We start from the raw sequence: 18,581 nt of genomic DNA on the forward strand, positions 1-18,581 counted from the left end.
TGTTGCAGGTCTGAATGACAGGAAAGGATGCATATTTACAAATGACATGAAGTTGACCAGACAAAACATTAAATATTTTGTGTTCATATTGTCTGCAATGAAATACAAGTCAAAGTAAATTTAGAAATCACTTCTTTTTTTCTTTTTTTTGCGTTTTCCATACTGTCCCAACTTTTTCTGATTTGGGGTTCTATCTATCTATCTATCTATCTATCTATCTATCTATCTATCTATCTATCTATCTATCTATCTATCTATCTGTCTGTCTATCTGTCTGTCTGTCTGTCTGTCTGTCTGTCTGTCTGTCTGTCTGTCCGTCCGTCCGTCCGTCCGTCCGTCCGTCCGTCCGTCCGTCCGTCCGTCCGTCCGTCTATCTCAACATTTAAAGAGTCAAAATACAGACTTCATAAAGAACCTGTTCTTTATTTTCATATTTTCATCAAATGTATTGCCTTCTGAATGATATGAAAAGGTTATTCATGGACAACTCAAAAGTATAATGTTATTTTTTTTAAATCACAAGGACATGGATTATGCCATATACACATTTTTTTTAGCACTGTAATTAGAATTTATACAAAGCTAGCAACCTATAATTTAAAGCAGACATCTCTGGATATTCACTTGTGCAAGTTAAGCACCAACAAAGAGAAATGTGTTAATAACGGGAAACATTTTTACTCTGTTCCCTTTAAAGGTGTATTCTATTTCATTCCCAAATGCATGATGGTCCGGTATGGTCCTGGGCCTCCCCAAATTCCCCTTTATTTTAGGAAGGAAAAACAAAAAAAGGAAGAGAAAAAACATGTCAGGCTTGTAATCAAAAGGTTAAGTTGAGATCAGTACGTGATCAGCACTTACTTGAGAAGTCCATGCCAATACAAATGTGGCATGACATCAGCTTTCATGTGGTACATGATCCTGCTCTCTTTACTCTGGTCCACAGGGAACGTCTCCAGCGGCTGCCCGTCATAATCAAATTCTGCCAAGATGACTGTGTTGTAGCTTGTAACCAGAGGGCACGAGGTGTAGCCATCATACTACAACATGCACACAACAATTAGCATTTAATATGAATAATTAGTAAGCAATAAGTATAGCTATCCATAATGTAATTAATTTATCAATGTATGCACTATTTATGTATATGTGCTTGCTACTTTTGTGTGTAGTTGTATAAGAAAAATTGATATTTTTGGAACAGCATACCACCATACTACGTTTACTATTTCTGTAATAGGCATGCATAATATAGTCAGATTTGAATTGTGTGGTATAAAGCCAGAATTGTGTGTATAAAGTCAGAATTGTGTGTATAAAGTCAGAATTGTGTGACAGTCCGATTTGAACTGTGTATAAAGTCAGAATTGTGTGGTATAAAGCCAGAATTGTGTGTATAAAGTCAGAATTGTGTGTATAAAGTCAGAACTGTGTATAAAGTCAGAATTGTGTGTATAAAGTCAGAATTGTGTGGTATAAAGCCAGAATTGTGTGTATAAAGTCAGAATTGTGTGGTATAAAGCCAGAATTGTGTGTATAAAGTCAGAATTGTGTGTATAAAGTCAGAACTGTGTATAAAGTCAGAATTGTGTGACAGTCCGATTTGAACTGTGTATAAAGTCAGAATTGTGTGTATAAAGCCAGAATTGTGTGTATAAAGTCAGAATTGTGTGTATAAAGTCAGAATTGTGTGTATAAAGTCAGAATTGTGTGATATAAAGTCAGAATTGTGTGATAGTCAGATTTGAATTGTGTGATATAAAATCAGAATTGTGTGTATAAAGTCAGAATTGTGTGTTAGTCAGATTTGAACTGTGTGTATAAAGTCAGAATTGTGTGATAGTCCGATTTGAACTGTGTGTATAAAGTCAGAATTGTGTGTATAAAGTCAGAATTGTGTGTATAAAGTCAGAATTGTGTGATATAAAGTCAGAATTGTGTGATAGTCAGATTTGAATTGTGTGATATAAAATCAGAATTGTGTGTATAAAGTCAGAATTATGTGTATAAAGCCAGAATTGTGTGTATAAAGTCAGAATTGTGTGTATAAAGCCAGAATTGTGTGTATAAAGTCAGAATTGTGTGTATAAAGCCAGAATTGTGTGTATAAAGTCAGAATTGTGTGTATAAAGTCAGAATTGTGTGTATAAAGCCAGAATTGTGTGTATAAAGCCAGAATTGTGTGTATAAAGCCAGAATTGTGTGTATAAAGTCAGAATTGTGTGTATAAAGCCAGAATTGTGTGTATAAAGTCAGAATAAAGAAGGGGGGGAAAGTAAAAAATAGCCTTTTTGACAATGACTTGTGTTTATAAATAGCCCCTTTCTTTTCTTTTTTTGTTCTGTTGTTGTTTTCTGTTTAGTTATTAACTTTTGTATTTTGACTACATTTGTAATTACATGTATGTTTATACTCTCTTTCCCCTACGAGAGTTTTGTATTTGTATTTAAAAAATATAGGCATGCATAATGTGCATAGTATGCATATTTTCAGTATGCAAAGAATGCAACTACATGACTACAACATTAGCCAATCTGTTCAGTATACAACACACTCTCTGCATACAAAGTTGTGTACTGTCTTGAGTAGGGACTACATTTGAATTTACTTGGCGACTGTTAAAAAAGTACAGTCTATATAGTATGAATATGGGTAGTATGAATGTAATCTGGACGTACTACATCTGCCATGTTGTCATGGTCAAGTGACCTACCAGCATAAGTTGCATCACTTCACTTTCATTCATAAATCCCCTCCAGTGGCCTCATGGGATAGTAAAGTGTCAATCGTATGCAGTATCTTGGCTGAAGTAGGGTTTTTCGAATACTATGGCGTACTTGTATTGTAGGAAAGTATTTGATTTCGGATGCAGCAACTGAGTACTTTGTGTGGAATAACTCTATCCCACAATGCAATGCACTGGACTTAATGTTCCATGTTACGCATTATATCCACCAGCTGGAGTGCCCTTGATTTCCACCAGAGGGCACTCCTTCTGTCTTGGTTATCTCATCATGGACTACATTTCCCACAACCCATTGTGCTCATTATGCCAACTTGTTGCAGGTATGACCCCACAACCAGCAGTTAGCATCCCACTGGTTCCCTCAAGAAAAACCCAATAGAATTTTCCCATAGGCTTTTGGATTATCGCAAAAAACAAGCTCTGTGATCAACAACAGTTTTTGATACTTGCACGTTTTGTTCATCAAGATAATTATCACAAATGAATACAACTTTTATTCAATTTAAAGCCTGAATGCAGTCGCCAGAAGTAAAAAGCTAAAGGTAGGCTATAAACGGACTACACCACGGTTGCTCGACTTCAACATCACCATCACTCATCAACTCTTTCAGTTTTTATCTCAAAACATTTTCCCAAAACGTTTGAGTTAGAATAGTTTATAAGAGCATAATGAGGCAGTGAAAGCGGACTGAGTTTACCTGTTCACGTGACGACGTTTAATCTCTGAGCTCCGCCATAACTTCCGGCAAGTAAGGTCAAATTTGATCGTGGTCATAGATGTATACGTAGATGCCTCATTAGCGACTGCACGGATCAGTAGAATGAGGCATCTAATATCAATATATCTATGACCACGATCAAATTTGACCTTACTTGCCGGAAGTTATGGCGGAACTCAGAGACGATCGCGTTTCTCCAGTTAAGAGGTAAAATAATAGCATAAATACTGCACGGTTTCTCACAGAAACGGATCGTTTCGCTAGATAAGACCCTTATTCATCGTCTGGTATCGTTTAAAGCCCTTTGAAGCTGCACTGAAACTGTCATTTGGAGCCCAAAACCCACTGAAGTTAAACCCCTGGACTGTTTTCATCCAAAACCTTAATTTCTTTTCAACTGCAGAAAGAAAGACATGGACATCTTGGATGACATGGGGGTGAGTAAATTATCAGCAAAAGTTTCTTTAAAAGTGAACTAATCCTTTAAGCTTTTGCTCACCACAGACCTTATTTCAGCCATTTAAACAAAATCCCATTCAAAAAACCATTGACTTCCGGACGAGGGAACCGAAAGTGCTAAAATGCTAACTCGCTTCCATGTTTTGGCCTACAAAGTGATGTCACACCTGCACTACTCTAACCCCAGTTAACTCAGTCATTCATTGCGAAGTCTTGTTTGTTGTCACACTGCAATTCTGAGCACTATCTTGGTTCCCTTGTTGGCATTAGTGATGGGAGAAACAAAGCTTCGAATCAATTGTTTCGCAAAATGATTCTCTGTTTCGAAGTGTTTGAAACGCCACACGCTGGTGACCCCTGCTGGTCATAAAATTGGAAATGCAACAAAAGCTCAGGCCAAACATGCATCATAACACTGTTAACAAACCAATTGCAAATGTTTTATTGAAAGTAAAATCTATCAAATGCAATTAACTAATCATCTAATAAGATTATATATCAAGTATATGTGTAATATGTGTTCTTTTATCAATTTTCAGGGTTGTTTAGTTGTTTAGTTTGTTCCATGAATGGCTCAGCTAAACAATTTTTCGCCACTAGAGGTCGCTCATTCAAAACAAAGGCGTAGCTTGATGAACCCTTGATTTCGCAGAGCTTTTATTATGCCACAGTCGCTTCTTCCCCTCATGAGTATGTGGGGTAACGCAGCGATGTTTTATCATATTAGATACATTTGAGTGTGTTGAAAGTTACATTATAATGCTTCTCTGTGTGTTCGCTCGGCGGCTACTATGAGACACTTGTTGCACACTGCAGTAAGCTAGCTCGATATTAGGCATGGTAAAACATGGTACTCACGGTAAACAAGATTTAAACAATAAGACCGTGTTGAGCTATATAACAATGATTAGTTTTCTGTCGATTAATGTATCCAAACAGTTGCTCACCTGTTTAATAAAACACATAATATATTAAAGCGTCTTTGGTGTTTCCATGGTTTCTACAAAATTAAATTGAGGGTAATGCGTGTATGATATCATTGATAGGCGACACACGGTCCATGTCCTGGTTAAATTGCTTATTTCTCTGGATGTAAACATTCTTGGATAATGTAAGTACACAAGTCAAGAAAAATATATAACATTATTCTAGTGGTTTTTGGATATTTTAACCCTTTAACTGTCACCCCCCTTTTTGAGAATACACATGGAAATGCACTATCCAAACTTAAAGGGCTGTAATTCAAGAATGCTTTGGAATATAGGACCAAAGTTTGGTCTCGTTTTAAAGACGACACTCTGCAGATTATTGCTGATGTGAAAGCAAAATATGAAATAGTTATGGAAGTTTAAATTTACTGTAAATGAAAAATACTGTACTAAATATTTTTTATCTCATATAAAATATATATTTTACAAAAAAGAATTTACTCGAAAATTACTATAAAATCAAAGCCATATGTCTAACCAAGTTGTGTTCCAAATTTGAAGTTGATATCACAAAAATGAGTTTGTTGAGGTGCTGTACCAAACACAGCCACCGGGTGTCATTCACATTCCATTGATTGTTTTTTTGATGCATTTTCCTGTAAATTCTGTCCAAATATCACTTCCATCACAAAACAGTCCCCAAATATGGACCCTTGAGACTCAGACCTTTCCGACAATATGCGTTTTGTCAAGATTAGAAAAGATTTTGATTATAAAGTAGTTAAAATAATTGTTGTAATATGAAACATGACTCCGCCCACTAGGGGAGGAGCCCGCTAGAATAATTTAGAGTAACGTTTCCATGGTAACACAATGTCCGATTTCAAAACGGTTTTCACAGGATGAGTTTTGAGTTTGTAAGCTTTCAAATGATCCCTAATTTATGATAATTACTAAAATATATGATACGAAAAAAACGCGATCAAAAAAAGAGCGCCGGGCATCCCATCTGTGGGACAGTGACAGTTAAGGGGTTAATCCAACATGTAGTGCCTTTAACTACTATTAATTTTAATTATACTAATGTCAAAATAAAATGTGTACAAATGTATAAAACTGATCAGAGATCAGGTAAAAACCATAGAGACTTGTTCAATGGTTCGCATCTGGGGGGCGATCTCAGTGAATCTGCATGATTCATTGGTTCACAGAGGTCGCCCCCAGCGGTGAACCATTGAAGTTTCGAAACGTTTCCAAACAGTTATGACGAAGCGAAGCCTTGTTTACTGAAATCACATGACTTTGGCAGTTTGATACATGCTCCAAACCACTGATTCATTAAGGTTTTGAAGCTTCATGAAGCAGTGTTTCAAAAGCGCCCATCACTAGTTTGTATTGTTTGCTTTGGTTTTGACCCACTGTCTGTTACATGGATTATGATTTTGGAAGCTGCGTTTGGATCATCAACCAAAGTCTAGGAGCTACTTATGACAATTTTATTTTTTTAAAATCTCAACTTTTTTATTTAGATTTTTATATTTAAATGTTTCATTAGAATTAGATGTAGCACGCTGAATTATTTTAAATCTTTTTATTTTTGTGCTTTCCCCCGTTATTTTATTTTCGGATGGTAGAGGACAGAAAGTAGGGATTAAAGAGCAATAGAATGTTGTTCTGGTGGCCCAAAAATAGTTTTAGCATTTTAGCACTTCTGGTTCCATCGTCCCAAAGTAAATGGGCTTTTGGTTAAATGCCTGAAATAAGGTATGTGGTGAACACAAGCTCAATATATTTTCATGTTTTATTCAACAATATAAATGTCATCAGTAATACCCTCCATCTTCTTGTAAAAGGCGGTTGCTACTAAGTGGCTAAATGTGACTATAGAGGTTGTCTGGGACAGTAAACGTCATCAGCCGAACAGGGAAACTCATCTACTCACTAGTCAGCCTCGTTGTGTTTATAATCTCACTTTAGCAACTATTATAACTCAAGCATTTAGGAGAAAATGTTTTTAAACAAAGACTGAATGAGCTGAAAGCTTAGTGACGGTGACATTGAAGTCATGCAACAAAAATACATCATCACTGCACCACTATATTAGGACTGGATCCATGTCAGACTCAGAGCCTGTATGAAGTATGGTTATGTCATTGTTTATTTTAACACTGCGCCCCCTGGTGGTGCACATTTGGGGAACACAGGAAATAGAGTTGGGGGAGCAAAAGTATAGCGCTTCTACAGTGGCAAATCACATTAATGTTTATCCTCAAACATACTTACTTTCTTATCCGGTATCTGTTTCTTCAGAATTCTGCTGATAGTTCGGTCGAGTACTGCAGACTGTGCAGCTGCAGAAAAATAAAATTACATTTCAGTGAAACCAGCGTTAATTACATAAATCGGCTCTAAACGAATGGAAAATCACCTCACAAGTAGCTACTAATTAATGGGGGAAAACGAGAAAAACAGGTTCTAGAATCTGTCTGATGAGTACTGATAATTAACAAGAAAAGCATGGACTTATCTCCAACTTTTCCCAGAGAACACCACATTACACATCAACAAATATGTGTAACCAGAAATATATTTAAAGAAGAGTTTTTTTTCGGTGTTTTACCTACTGCTGCCGCCGTTTTGGACGTGGGTAGATTGGTGCAGTCTCCGATACCAAATACATTGGCATACGTCTTATGCTGAAGGTTGTACTTATTTATATCCAGCCAGCCGCTCGCATCGTCCAATGAGGAGCCTTTCAGCGCTGCAGGTGGTCCCATCGGAGGGGTAACGTGGATCATCTCGTACTATGACCAAGATGAAGGGTACATGACACACTCAATATACACTCACCTAAAGGATTATTAGGAACACCATACTAATACTGTGTTTGACCCCCTTTCGCCTTCAGAACTGCCTTAATTCTACGTGGCATTGATTCAACAAGGTGCTGAAAGCATTCTTTAGAAATGTTGGCTCATATTGATAGGATAGCATCTTGCAGTTGATGGAGATTTGTGGGATGCACATCCAGGGCACGAAGCTCCCGTTCCACCACATCCCAAAGATGCTCTATTGGGTTGAGATCTGGTGACTGTGGGGGCCATTTTAGTACAGTGAACTCATTGTCATGTTCAAGAAACTAATTTGAAATGATTCGAGCTTTGTGACATGGTGCATTATCCTGCTGGAAGTAGCCATCAGAGGATGGGTACATGGTGGTCATAAAGGGATGGACATGGTCAGAAACAATGCTCAGGTAGGCCGTGGCATTTAAACGATGCCCAATTGGCACTAAGGGGCCTAAAGTGTGCCAAGAAAACATCCCCCACACCATTACACCACCACCACCAGCCTGCACAGTGGTAACAAGGCATGATGGATCCATGTTCTCATTCTGTTTACGCCAAATTCTGACTCTACAACAGAACTCAAGACTCATCAGACCAGGCAACATTTTTCCGGTCTTCAACTGTCCAATTTTGGTGAGCTTGTGCAAATTGTAGCCTCTTTTTCTTATTTGTAGTGGAGATGAGTGGTACCCGGTGGGGTCTTCTGCTGTTGTAGCCCATTCGCCTCAAGGTTGTGTGTGTTGTGGCTTCACAAATGCTTTGCTGCATACCTCGGTTGTAACGAGTGGTTATTTCAGTCAAAGTTGCTCTTCTATCAGCTTGAATCAGTCGGCCCATTCTCCTCTGACCTCTAGCATCAACAAGGCATTTTCGCCCACAGGACTGCCGCATACTGGATGTTTTTCCCTTTTCACACCATTCTTTGTAAACCCTAGAAATGGTTGTGTGTGAAAATCCCAGTAACTGAGCAGATTGTGAAATACTCAGACCGGCCTGTCTGGCACCAACAACCATGCCATGCTCATAATTGCTTAAATCACCTTTCTTTCCCATTCTGACATTCAGTTTGGAGTTCAGGAGATTGTCTTGACCAGGACCACACCCCTAAATGCATTGAAACAACTGCCATGTGATTGGTTGATTAGATAATTGCATTAATGAGAAATTTAACAGGTGTTCCTAATAATCCTTTAGGTGAGTGTACCTCTACCAGAACTGAAGATGTTTTAAATTTAACAATGGCTACCTCGAAAACCTCTGTCTCCCCAGGTTTGTCCAGATTCTCAAAAACAGCTTCCTGTTTGTCTGCCCTGACCTCGATGAGGTTTTGCCTGAGGTTTACATTAAGGTCCCGTTTCTTCACAATCTCCCACAAGGCATCTGCATATTTCTTGACCCCAAACAGCACTGGTAAGGAGGTGTTGAAAATAATGTTGGCCTTGGACCTTTTTCCTGTCTAAAAAAACATAAGATTAAAAACATCAGTTCTTTGAGTAATATTGGTCATTTGGACAATGATAGTATTAAATGTTAACGTATGGTACTGAATGATATTAATTTACTATGGTATTTACATGACTCTCCAGCTACTTCGAATAATAAAAAACATGGTATTGCCATGATACATGCCCCAAAACATGGTATTACCCTTGTTTGTGTCCACAAAACATGATATTACAATGGTACATGTCCGAAATACTTGGGTTTTACTTGGCCCAAAAACATGTTATTATCCTTATTCATGTCCACATAACATGGAATTGCCATGATACATGTAAAAAATACATGGTATTACCATGATATTTGGTCCAAAACAAGGTATTACCCTTGTTCATGTCCACAGAACATGTTGTTACTATATCATATATGCCCAAAAACCCATATTATCCTTGTGCATATCCTTATTTGTGTCCACAGAACATGGTATTGCCATAATACATGTACTAAAATACACGGGTTTACCCTGATATGCCCCCAAAAACATGGTATTACCCTTGTTTGTGACCACAAAACATGGTATTACCATGTTACCTGTCCAAAATATTTGTGTTACCTGTTGTTACTATATCATATATGCCCAAAAACTTGATATTATCCTTGTGCATATCCACTAAACATGGCGGTACCATGGTACATGTAAAACACAGTGTTAACATGATATGCCCCCCAAAAACATGGTATTACCCTCGTTTGTGTCCACAAAACGTATTAAATCCAATGTCCAAAATACTTGTTACTATATGATATATGCCCAAAAACGTCTTCTTATCCTTATTTGTGTCCACAGAACATGCTATTGCCATAATACATGAACTAAAATACACGGTTTTACCCTGATATGCCCCCAAAAACATGGTATTACCCTTGTTTGTGACCACAAAACATGGTATTACCATGATGGTACATGTCCAAAAAACTTGGGTGTTACCTGTTGTTACTTTATCATATATGCCCAAAAACTTGATATTATCCTTGTGCATGCCCACTAAACATGGTATTGCCATGATACATGTACCAAAATACATGGTGTTACCATGATACATGTCCAAAAATATTGTAATAGCATAATATTTCTGTAGGTGTATTAATAAAAGGTGATGATTAATGTACAATGGGATTTACAACACAATGCGTAGATGAAGAGTTAAACCTTTCTCAGGAAGGAATCCGAGAGATACATGATTTTCTGAGGAGCTCCTGCACATTTGACGGGAGTGTTTGGGAAGGTGAACAAAGCATTGCCCTCCTTAAAGTTTCTCAAGGCATGCCACGTCTTTTCCACTGTTTCCACAGAGTAGTTTGAGCCGATTTTGGGATGTTCAAACCCTTCTGGCAGGCCCTTGATCTGTAATAAGCAGAAGGAATTCAAATGGATTGATGCTTTGAGAAAATACTATCTAACGTACCACTTTAAATTGTTAACCCAGGTTCGTTTTTAGCCCTGAGTTTAGTAATCCAGAGTTATTTTATTCCATGTGACGACAGGTACAGTTTCATTTTAATTTACATATATCAGGTATGACTTAAAAAATCCAAAGGTTGAAATTGTACTTGAACTTAGATATCAAGCCTGACAGACAAATGTAATTAACATGACATAAAGATTAGAAACTTCCTCTGGACTGATGTGGCAGTGACACCACACCCAAACTATGTTAATAATAAAACTACTCTCAATCAAAATAAGCACTACAGTAAAGGTTACACATCAAGAAAACTAGCAATTCAGTCTATATGAATGACATTCATAACATACCTTTTCATAGTGCAGCTCAAGCCCAAGAGCTACAATCAAATAATCATAGGAAATCTGAGAGGGAAAAAACATTAATTACATATAATTAGTAAAACATACTAAAGCTAGGTTTAGTTTGATTTAAGTGCGCATTCTAAATCATCTTGCAATTTAACACTGGTAATATAACATCCCTTTTGGTTTTGCAACATGTTTATGTTCTACTCCGATTATTTTATAATGACACCTTCACGGTTCAATAAAAGTGCAATGTAAACTTATGCAGGATCACAATGACGCCACAAAAATCCCCAGCTTTCAGAGCTAGCCCTTGTCAAACAGACACTTTTATATACTAATCATATGCGGAAAAGCACTGCTTTTTCACAACACTGTGAGACACGTTCATTGCATAACTATCAACTCAAATATTATTCCATACCTTTTTCCCAGAGTCTGTGCGAACAGTGTTGTTCTCAGGGTCAAATTCTGCCACTTTGGACTTGACCCAAGTCACACCTGATGGTATCACACTCTCTGTTGATCGTTCAGAGGAAGCAACCGTTTTAGCCCCTGCTCCAACTAACGTCCATATAGGCTGATAGTAATGCTTCTGGAGTCAAAAATGCACGAAATGTCATGCTGAGTATTGAGGAAACAGCACAAAGTTTATCATTTGTTTTAAAATAACAAGCCTTTGAAGTTCAAAAGTTTGGGGTCGGTAAGATTTTTGTATGTTTTTGAAAGTCTCTTATGCATATATTTGATTAACCGTACAGTAAAAACAGTTATATTGGGAAATATTATAACAATTTGAAATAAACCATTTATTCCTGTGATCAAAGCTGAATTTCCAGCATCATTACTCCAGTCTTCAGTGTAACATGATCCTTCAGAAATCATTCTAATATGATGATTTGGTGATCAAGAAACATTTATTAGAGGTTCAAGTGCATATTGCTGAAACCCTATTGTAATTGTTAGTATCCCCGAAGACCAACATTCACCCCTAAAAGTGATCGGGCAGACCAAACCGTAAGTTGTAGAGACTTAACACTTTGAGTTAACACAATTCTTAACACAAAAGTGTGTACGGTAATGGTTTATAACTCCTAAACCATTTGTCGCAGACTCAAGTGTTTTATATCGTTGACATGTCTCTGATTTGATCGTCACTCAGGCAAAATTTTCAGGTATTTTTGCTAGTAGGTTTAGTTTAGTAGGTTTACTACTCCTAGGTTTCGCCTGACCTGAAAAAAACCAGTGCAGAAAGATTCTCTGTTGTATAAATATTAATAATTATCGAAAAAAAAACAATTCAATTCACGGTCGCTAAGGGACGCAAAAATGTTTTGAGTTGAGCAGGGCCACTTTTACTAAAATGGCTTTACAGCTACACTATGTAACTTTTCCGTCCACTAGAGGTCGCCTGTTCAAAACAAAGGCGTAGTTTAATGACGCCACGTTTGAGCACAGAATCTTGGGACATGTGGTCTTCACTTCACAGCCTGTGGAAAAGAGTCAGGATAGGACTCGGGCAGAAATCATGTTCATGGATGCGATTATTAACATTACTGTAGTATGAAGCAGAGCAGGACCGAGTGTTGTGGAGCTGAGCAAAGCCGCAGGAGCGATTGAAGAGCGGGACTGTTATTATGGCATAGTCGCCGGCTTTTATTATGACACGGTCGCCGGCACCACTTCCTCTTTTCCAGTCATGAGTATGAGGTAACGCAACTCTGTTTATCGTATGAGATATATCTGAATGTGTTGAAAAGGAAGTTATGACGTTCACTCGGCAGCTGCTATGACACTTGTTCACACTACAGTGAGAGTAAAGCGTTTCTGCTAAATAAAACCGGAAACCGAGGGGAACGCAGATATGACGCAATCGACAGGCGACTCCCTAGAAACGCATAGCTCACACGTCCCGGTTCCTTGGTTAAAATAGCAATTTCTCACGATTTACAAATAGTTGGAAACATTTGGGATATTCTAAGTACTCAACTGAACAAAATATATAACACTGGCCTAGTGGTTTTTGGATATTTTACTGCAAAAATCTTACATAGTTCACCTTTAACTTTTAAATAGAATGAGATACTTTCACTAAATTCAGTATTCACATGAAAAAAAATCACAGCGATTGACCACTTGGTGGCACTATAAAATGAAAAAACACAAAAAGGGCTATAGCTACGTAACAGTCAGACAGATTGACTTGAAAACAGGCATGTGGTGTCTTTATCCAAAGTGCCGCGATTGTCTACGAGGCCATTCGCATACCTCGAACAACACGTCCACCATCGGCCAATGAAGTTCGAGCAGCTGTAAGACAAGGTTAACAGGCCGATCGAAACAAAACTCTCTGGGACTGTTTGACTCACAGCCCTAGAAAGAGAACACTGCAGAACACAAGATCCAGGGGGCGGATCTAGATCCAACTCCTCCCACTTTATATACTTTGCTATATTACTGCAACAATGGAGCCGCAAACTTTACATAGTCTTCTTTTGTTTAGTTGATCCTGGTAAGCGCTCATTGTCACAGTTGTAAACACGACGGCTTTCTTCCAGAAGGTTGTGTCACAGCATTTGTTTCCAGGTGGACCGTTAAAGATCACGACACCCGTCAACAACCGAACAACCAGATGACGACTTCAAAAAAGTGTTTCCAGTTAAGTGTCGTGACGTGACGTCTGAGGCTACACCTACCCCAACCCTAAACCTACCACAACTCCACCCCCTGGATCTGGATCCGACCCCGCCCCCTGGATCTCGTGTTCTGCAGTGAAGAGCTACTGGCCCTAGAGGCGTGTCAAAAATCATCCACCTTCGTGTTTTTCACATGCGTAAAGTGTTGTTTATCACACAATTTTTCGCACACGCACACGACATTCACACCATCCTCATTCTGAGCAATTTTGCCTCTAGAATCACCGCTGTCAATCGAACTGTTCATTAAATATTGGAGATTATTTCAAAAACCTTCTTTTCGCGAACTAGTCCTAGGTTTTTGGCTCAACCTCGATAACTGTTAAAACTTTAAAACTACTATATTTCCTTAGTAAATTGCCTGTATTGGCTGTAAATGGACTTTTTCATCTATGATCTAATCTAAGTGGCTACATGCTTGCTAAATAAGACATAATACCTATTTACAAATGTGCTTAAAGGCCTTAAAGAGCTTAAACCCTGGTAATTGCTGCTCGCAGCTATATTTATTATTATTATCAATGTTATATTTTGTGGAAATGTTATATTTTTTCAGGACTCTTTGAATAGAAAGCTCGAAAGAACAGCATTATTTTGAAATAGACATCTATATTGTAATATTATAAAATTATGTTCAATTTAATGTGTCCTTGCTGAATAAAAGTATTAATTTCTTTAAAAACAACAAAAAAGTCCTGTAGACCCCAAAGCTTTTGAACCGTAGTGTACATGTTCATACAGGGAACATGCACTAATAGGAACTTGTTAAACCTGAATCCCAGTATGTGACGTACATGACGCCTCAAGAACAACCAGACACACGGTGGTCTCTTAAAGCGGCAGTTCAACTAAAAATGCTCTGCTGCATTATACCTCACTAGGCTCCACGATGGCCACGTTTTCCGCGCCAACCTTTCTTTTCAGGCGTGCGGCCATCGCTATGCCACCGCTCCCTCCACCGAGCACGAGAACTTTGTAGTGGTCTTTAGCGGCCAGCGCAGAGCCGGTGTGAATCTGTGAGTTAATGACCGAGACGACTCTGCAGTATTGCCTGGACAACAGCAGCATCTGTGGGTGTAGAACGCCTGCCATGCTGAGCACTTTTGTAAGAAAGCCAGAGGAGGGGAATATGCAAACAAGTTACAGCCAAAAACTATCTTTGCAATGACCACAGTGCATAATAAAGAATGGATATAGATACATTTACGTTGTATATGCAGAAATACAGAATAAAACAGTAATATAGTGAAATATTATTAGAAATTAAAAGAATAGTTTTCTATTTGAATATATTTTAAAATGTAATTTATTTCTGTGATTAAAGCTGAATTTTCAGCATCATTACTACACTCTTCAGTGTCACATGATCCTTCAGAAATCATTCTGATATGATGATTATTATCAATGTTGGAAACAGTTCTGCCGCTTAATATTTTTTATAACCTGTGACACTTTTTCAGGATTCTTTGATGAATAGAAAGTTAAAAAGAACAGAATTTATATGAAAAAAAGAAAGAAATATAACTTTACTATCACAATTTCAAACAATAAAAATCTTTATATCACTTTTTATCAATTTAACACATCCTTTTTGAATAAAAGTATTAATGTCTTTTTTTTTTTTTTTTTTTTTTTACAACTTAAGGTGTTGTGGTTATGAGTGGCAGACCAGACTTTGCCTTGACTTTGGCTTTTGGCTTTAACCACAGTTAGACAACTAATTTGGTCAACCACAATTAACCAAAACAAAACCCCACAGATGAACAAATTACAGCGTAATATATTTAAATATATTAAATAAAAAATAAAAATAGTAATCAGGAAGAAAATTTTTTATATATATATATATTTTGATCCAATTTTGATGTAGTTTTGGTCCAATATCTTGTTCACACAAAATAATAGTTCCCAGTGAAAATATTCATTATAGCCAGCACATAAATCCAGAGCCCCATTCAAAAATTAGTTGCCATGACGTATTAATTCATAGCCTTGTTTTATTCATTTGTTCCCTTGTTTGAATTTAGTTAAATTGTAGCCATGTTATCGAGGCTCTGTACATAACACTTTAAAAGCATTAAAACTAGCAAGGTTGTGCTATAACGGGTTCTCAAAACTTCCCTTTTTGTAGTTTATGTTCCCAGACTATTGTGTAACTACTAGTCTTCTTGAAATAGCCTACAATTGCTACTGTAATTCAATCTTTAAAAATGTAAAGAATGAAAATAGGCTACATTTAGAGATTGTGCAAGCATCTACTCGCCTTGTTATTGTCAAAGCTGTCCTTTGTGTGTAGAACGAGAGAGAGAGTTCTCACGTCTGTGTGAAGTCACATAATAAAAAAACATATTTGCTATCATTCCTGCCCAACAGATCTGACAGTTAAACTAAAGCTGAGTCATGATACCTGGCATTTTATGTGGATGTGGCTCAAAAACTATTAAGCTGCCTACCTAGACAACATTTTGGGCATCATTGCAACTTGCAGTCTACCTAGACAGCATTTTGGGCATCATTGCAACTTGCAGTCTACCTAGACAGCAGTTTTTATGTCTCAAAACCTGCCTTCCAGGGCATTTTGGACATCATCATTGTTTCTAAATATTTAGTGGACAGCCTATCTTGACAGTATATTTTGCAGACATATAGAGTACAGTAGGCTATATAAAAACATTACATTAGCCTATCACTGACAATACAGAGCCTTTTTGTTTTAAATTCCCATCAATAACATTTAAGAATGAAAATGCAAGATATATATGCTGATTACATCAATTGGACGTCTGCAGTTATTATTTTTACACTTCAAGTCACCTGTATAGCCTACATGCGTAGTCAAATTGCTAACAGAGAGCTGTTTGTGTACAAGTCAGGACACAACAATGCAAATAATTCCTATACACGGTAAACTAGTAAATCCTTATTTACACATATCAAACATTGAACCCGGGTGAAATAAGCTCTTACCAGAGACAAGGCGATGTGTCAGTGGCAGACCTGTAGCTCGTGTAACTGTCAATAATACACATACAGTATCGCTGCGGTTTGTTTTCCTGGTTCAGCTCAGTTTGACGCGTGGACTTTATTATTCGACAGTCAGTAACGTTGCGTGGTGATGTAATCTGTGCCTGCCGTAAATCTGCATTCAGGATCAATATTATTTTATAGCGCTCAATCTATGACCGGTTTAAGGTACTGGTAGTACTGTATGAACTTTCTACGCACGTAGCAAACGAAAGTTAATGTCATGATGTAGTCGACCAGTGGGGGACGCCACTGTATTTCCATCAAAACTGCTGCATTATTATCATCAAACGTTAACTGTTACCTCATTATTACTGACTGAATTACAGCAATATGTCAGTGTCATTGTTTTGTCTCGAGATGCACATTAATGGTTTTCTAAGGCATGTTTATAAAAGCTACTCAAATGTCCTTGAACTGAGGCCTAGTCTAAATCTTAATCCCTGAATGTGAAACCAGGCCAATTTGTCTATACAAGTTCTATTTTTACACAGATAACCAAAACAAGTTTTAAAAAGACCCTGATTAATGCATCACACCTAATGTAGGTTGGTATTATGGTATTAAAGGGATAGTTTACCCAAAAATGAAAATTACCCCATGATTTAGGCTACTCACCCTCAACAAGCCATCCTAGGTGTCGGCCTATATTTTTCTTTCAGACGAATACAATCAGAGTTACATTAAAAAATGTCCCCTGGCTCTTCCAAGCTTTATAATGGCACAGTGAATGGGAGCCCAAAATTTGAAGCTCAAAAGCATAAAAGTCTTAAAAGTGCTTCACACGGCTCCAGGGGGTTAATAAAGGCCTTCTGAAGTGAATCGATGGTTTTGTGTAAGAAAAATATCCATATTTAAAACTTTAGAAAGTAAAATATCTAGCTTCCGTCAGACCGCCTTCCGTATTCAACTTTAATGTGTTAATAGCAATTTAACGTATCATCTTCATGAGAACCAGAAAAAAAGGTGTTGTGAAATTAGAATATATATATATATATATTTTTAATCCTATGTTATATGCTGTATCCTCTGCTCTGTAGAGGACACCAGAACATTAAAAGTTGAAATTAAAAGACATGAATAGACAAACAATGGGGATTTTTTTTCATTCACCAATCAATTGTTATGCTTCAAGTTTTTTTTATTCAAACTTAGCATAAAGATGATTGTCAATGGGGAAATCACTGGCGTTTCTGACGTCACAAAGCATCTTGTAACCAATCACATCAACGTGCGGGCAGGCTTTAGCATATCATTAACTATCATCTGAAGCCTCAAGAGAAGCCAGGTTATATTTTTCTGTTATGAAAAATTGGGTAGATTTAACAATACAGCGGGCGAATTAGGCCTATATGATGTATTTATGATGTATAATTAATGTTATGATTAACTATATGCCTTTCTCCACCGACATTTTAAATTGTTCAAACAGGCCCAGTTCTACGGGGGTGCTTAAGCACTGTAATGCAACTTGAGTGGGTATGTTGACAAATAAATCATTTATTTATAGTTATGTACATGTTATTACTGTCTACACACTGTTGTTTGGGGTTTGGTTTACAGTCATTTTAAGGTAAAAAGTGTGCAAACATTGTGATAACACACAAACAATATGTTATCCTTATTCATAACTGCATGTATGAAGAGATCGTGATTCGAATATTGCGCCATTAACTGAAATAACCGTTATATTGGAAGAAGACCGAAATGTTTTGGCTGCTTGTTTAAAAAAAAAATAATAATAATAAAAAATAAATATATATATATTGGTAGTATTATCATTAAACAATCAGCTTAATTGTTTCGGTCTTCAATATATATATATATTGACGGCTTGTTTACGTTTTGATCAAAAGCTGTAACCTTCCGCAAAACGATCTATGCGTGCGCGCGCGCGCGCTCGTGT

The 18,581-nt window shown here is 37.3% G+C and overlaps 1 protein-coding gene across 5 annotated transcripts; it reads right to left on the reverse strand.

Moving 5' to 3' along the window:
- Nucleotides 1-407: 407 nt before the first annotated feature.
- Nucleotides 408-17,106, reverse strand: sqor (sulfide quinone oxidoreductase). 5 transcript variants are annotated; one of them, XM_079809284.1, is made up of 11 exons: nucleotides 16,619-17,106; nucleotides 15,915-15,970; nucleotides 14,525-14,751; nucleotides 11,380-11,550; nucleotides 10,959-11,012; nucleotides 10,353-10,547; nucleotides 8,949-9,158; nucleotides 7,474-7,657; nucleotides 7,137-7,204; nucleotides 862-1,040; nucleotides 408-762 (listed from the first exon to the last, which is right to left on the reverse strand). In XM_079809284.1, the coding sequence occupies exons 3-11, from the start codon at nucleotides 14,741-14,743 to the stop codon at nucleotides 705-707; spliced, it is 1,338 nt and encodes a 445-aa protein (XP_079665410.1). In that variant the 5' UTR covers nucleotides 14,744-14,751; nucleotides 15,915-15,970; nucleotides 16,619-17,106; the 3' UTR covers nucleotides 408-704. The 5 variants fall into 5 exon arrangements, with proteins under 5 accessions (XP_079665410.1, XP_079665414.1, XP_079665412.1 ...); XM_079809288.1 differs by having other exon boundaries at nucleotides 14,525-14,719; nucleotides 16,619-16,908; XM_079809286.1 differs by having other exon boundaries at nucleotides 14,525-14,754; nucleotides 16,619-16,908.
- Nucleotides 17,107-18,581: the final 1,475 nt, after the last annotated feature.

Source organism: Gobio gobio, assembly GCF_949357685.1.
Source record: "Gobio gobio genome assembly, chromosome: 25".
NCBI classification, from domain to species: domain Eukaryota; kingdom Metazoa; phylum Chordata; class Actinopteri; order Cypriniformes; family Gobionidae; genus Gobio; species Gobio gobio.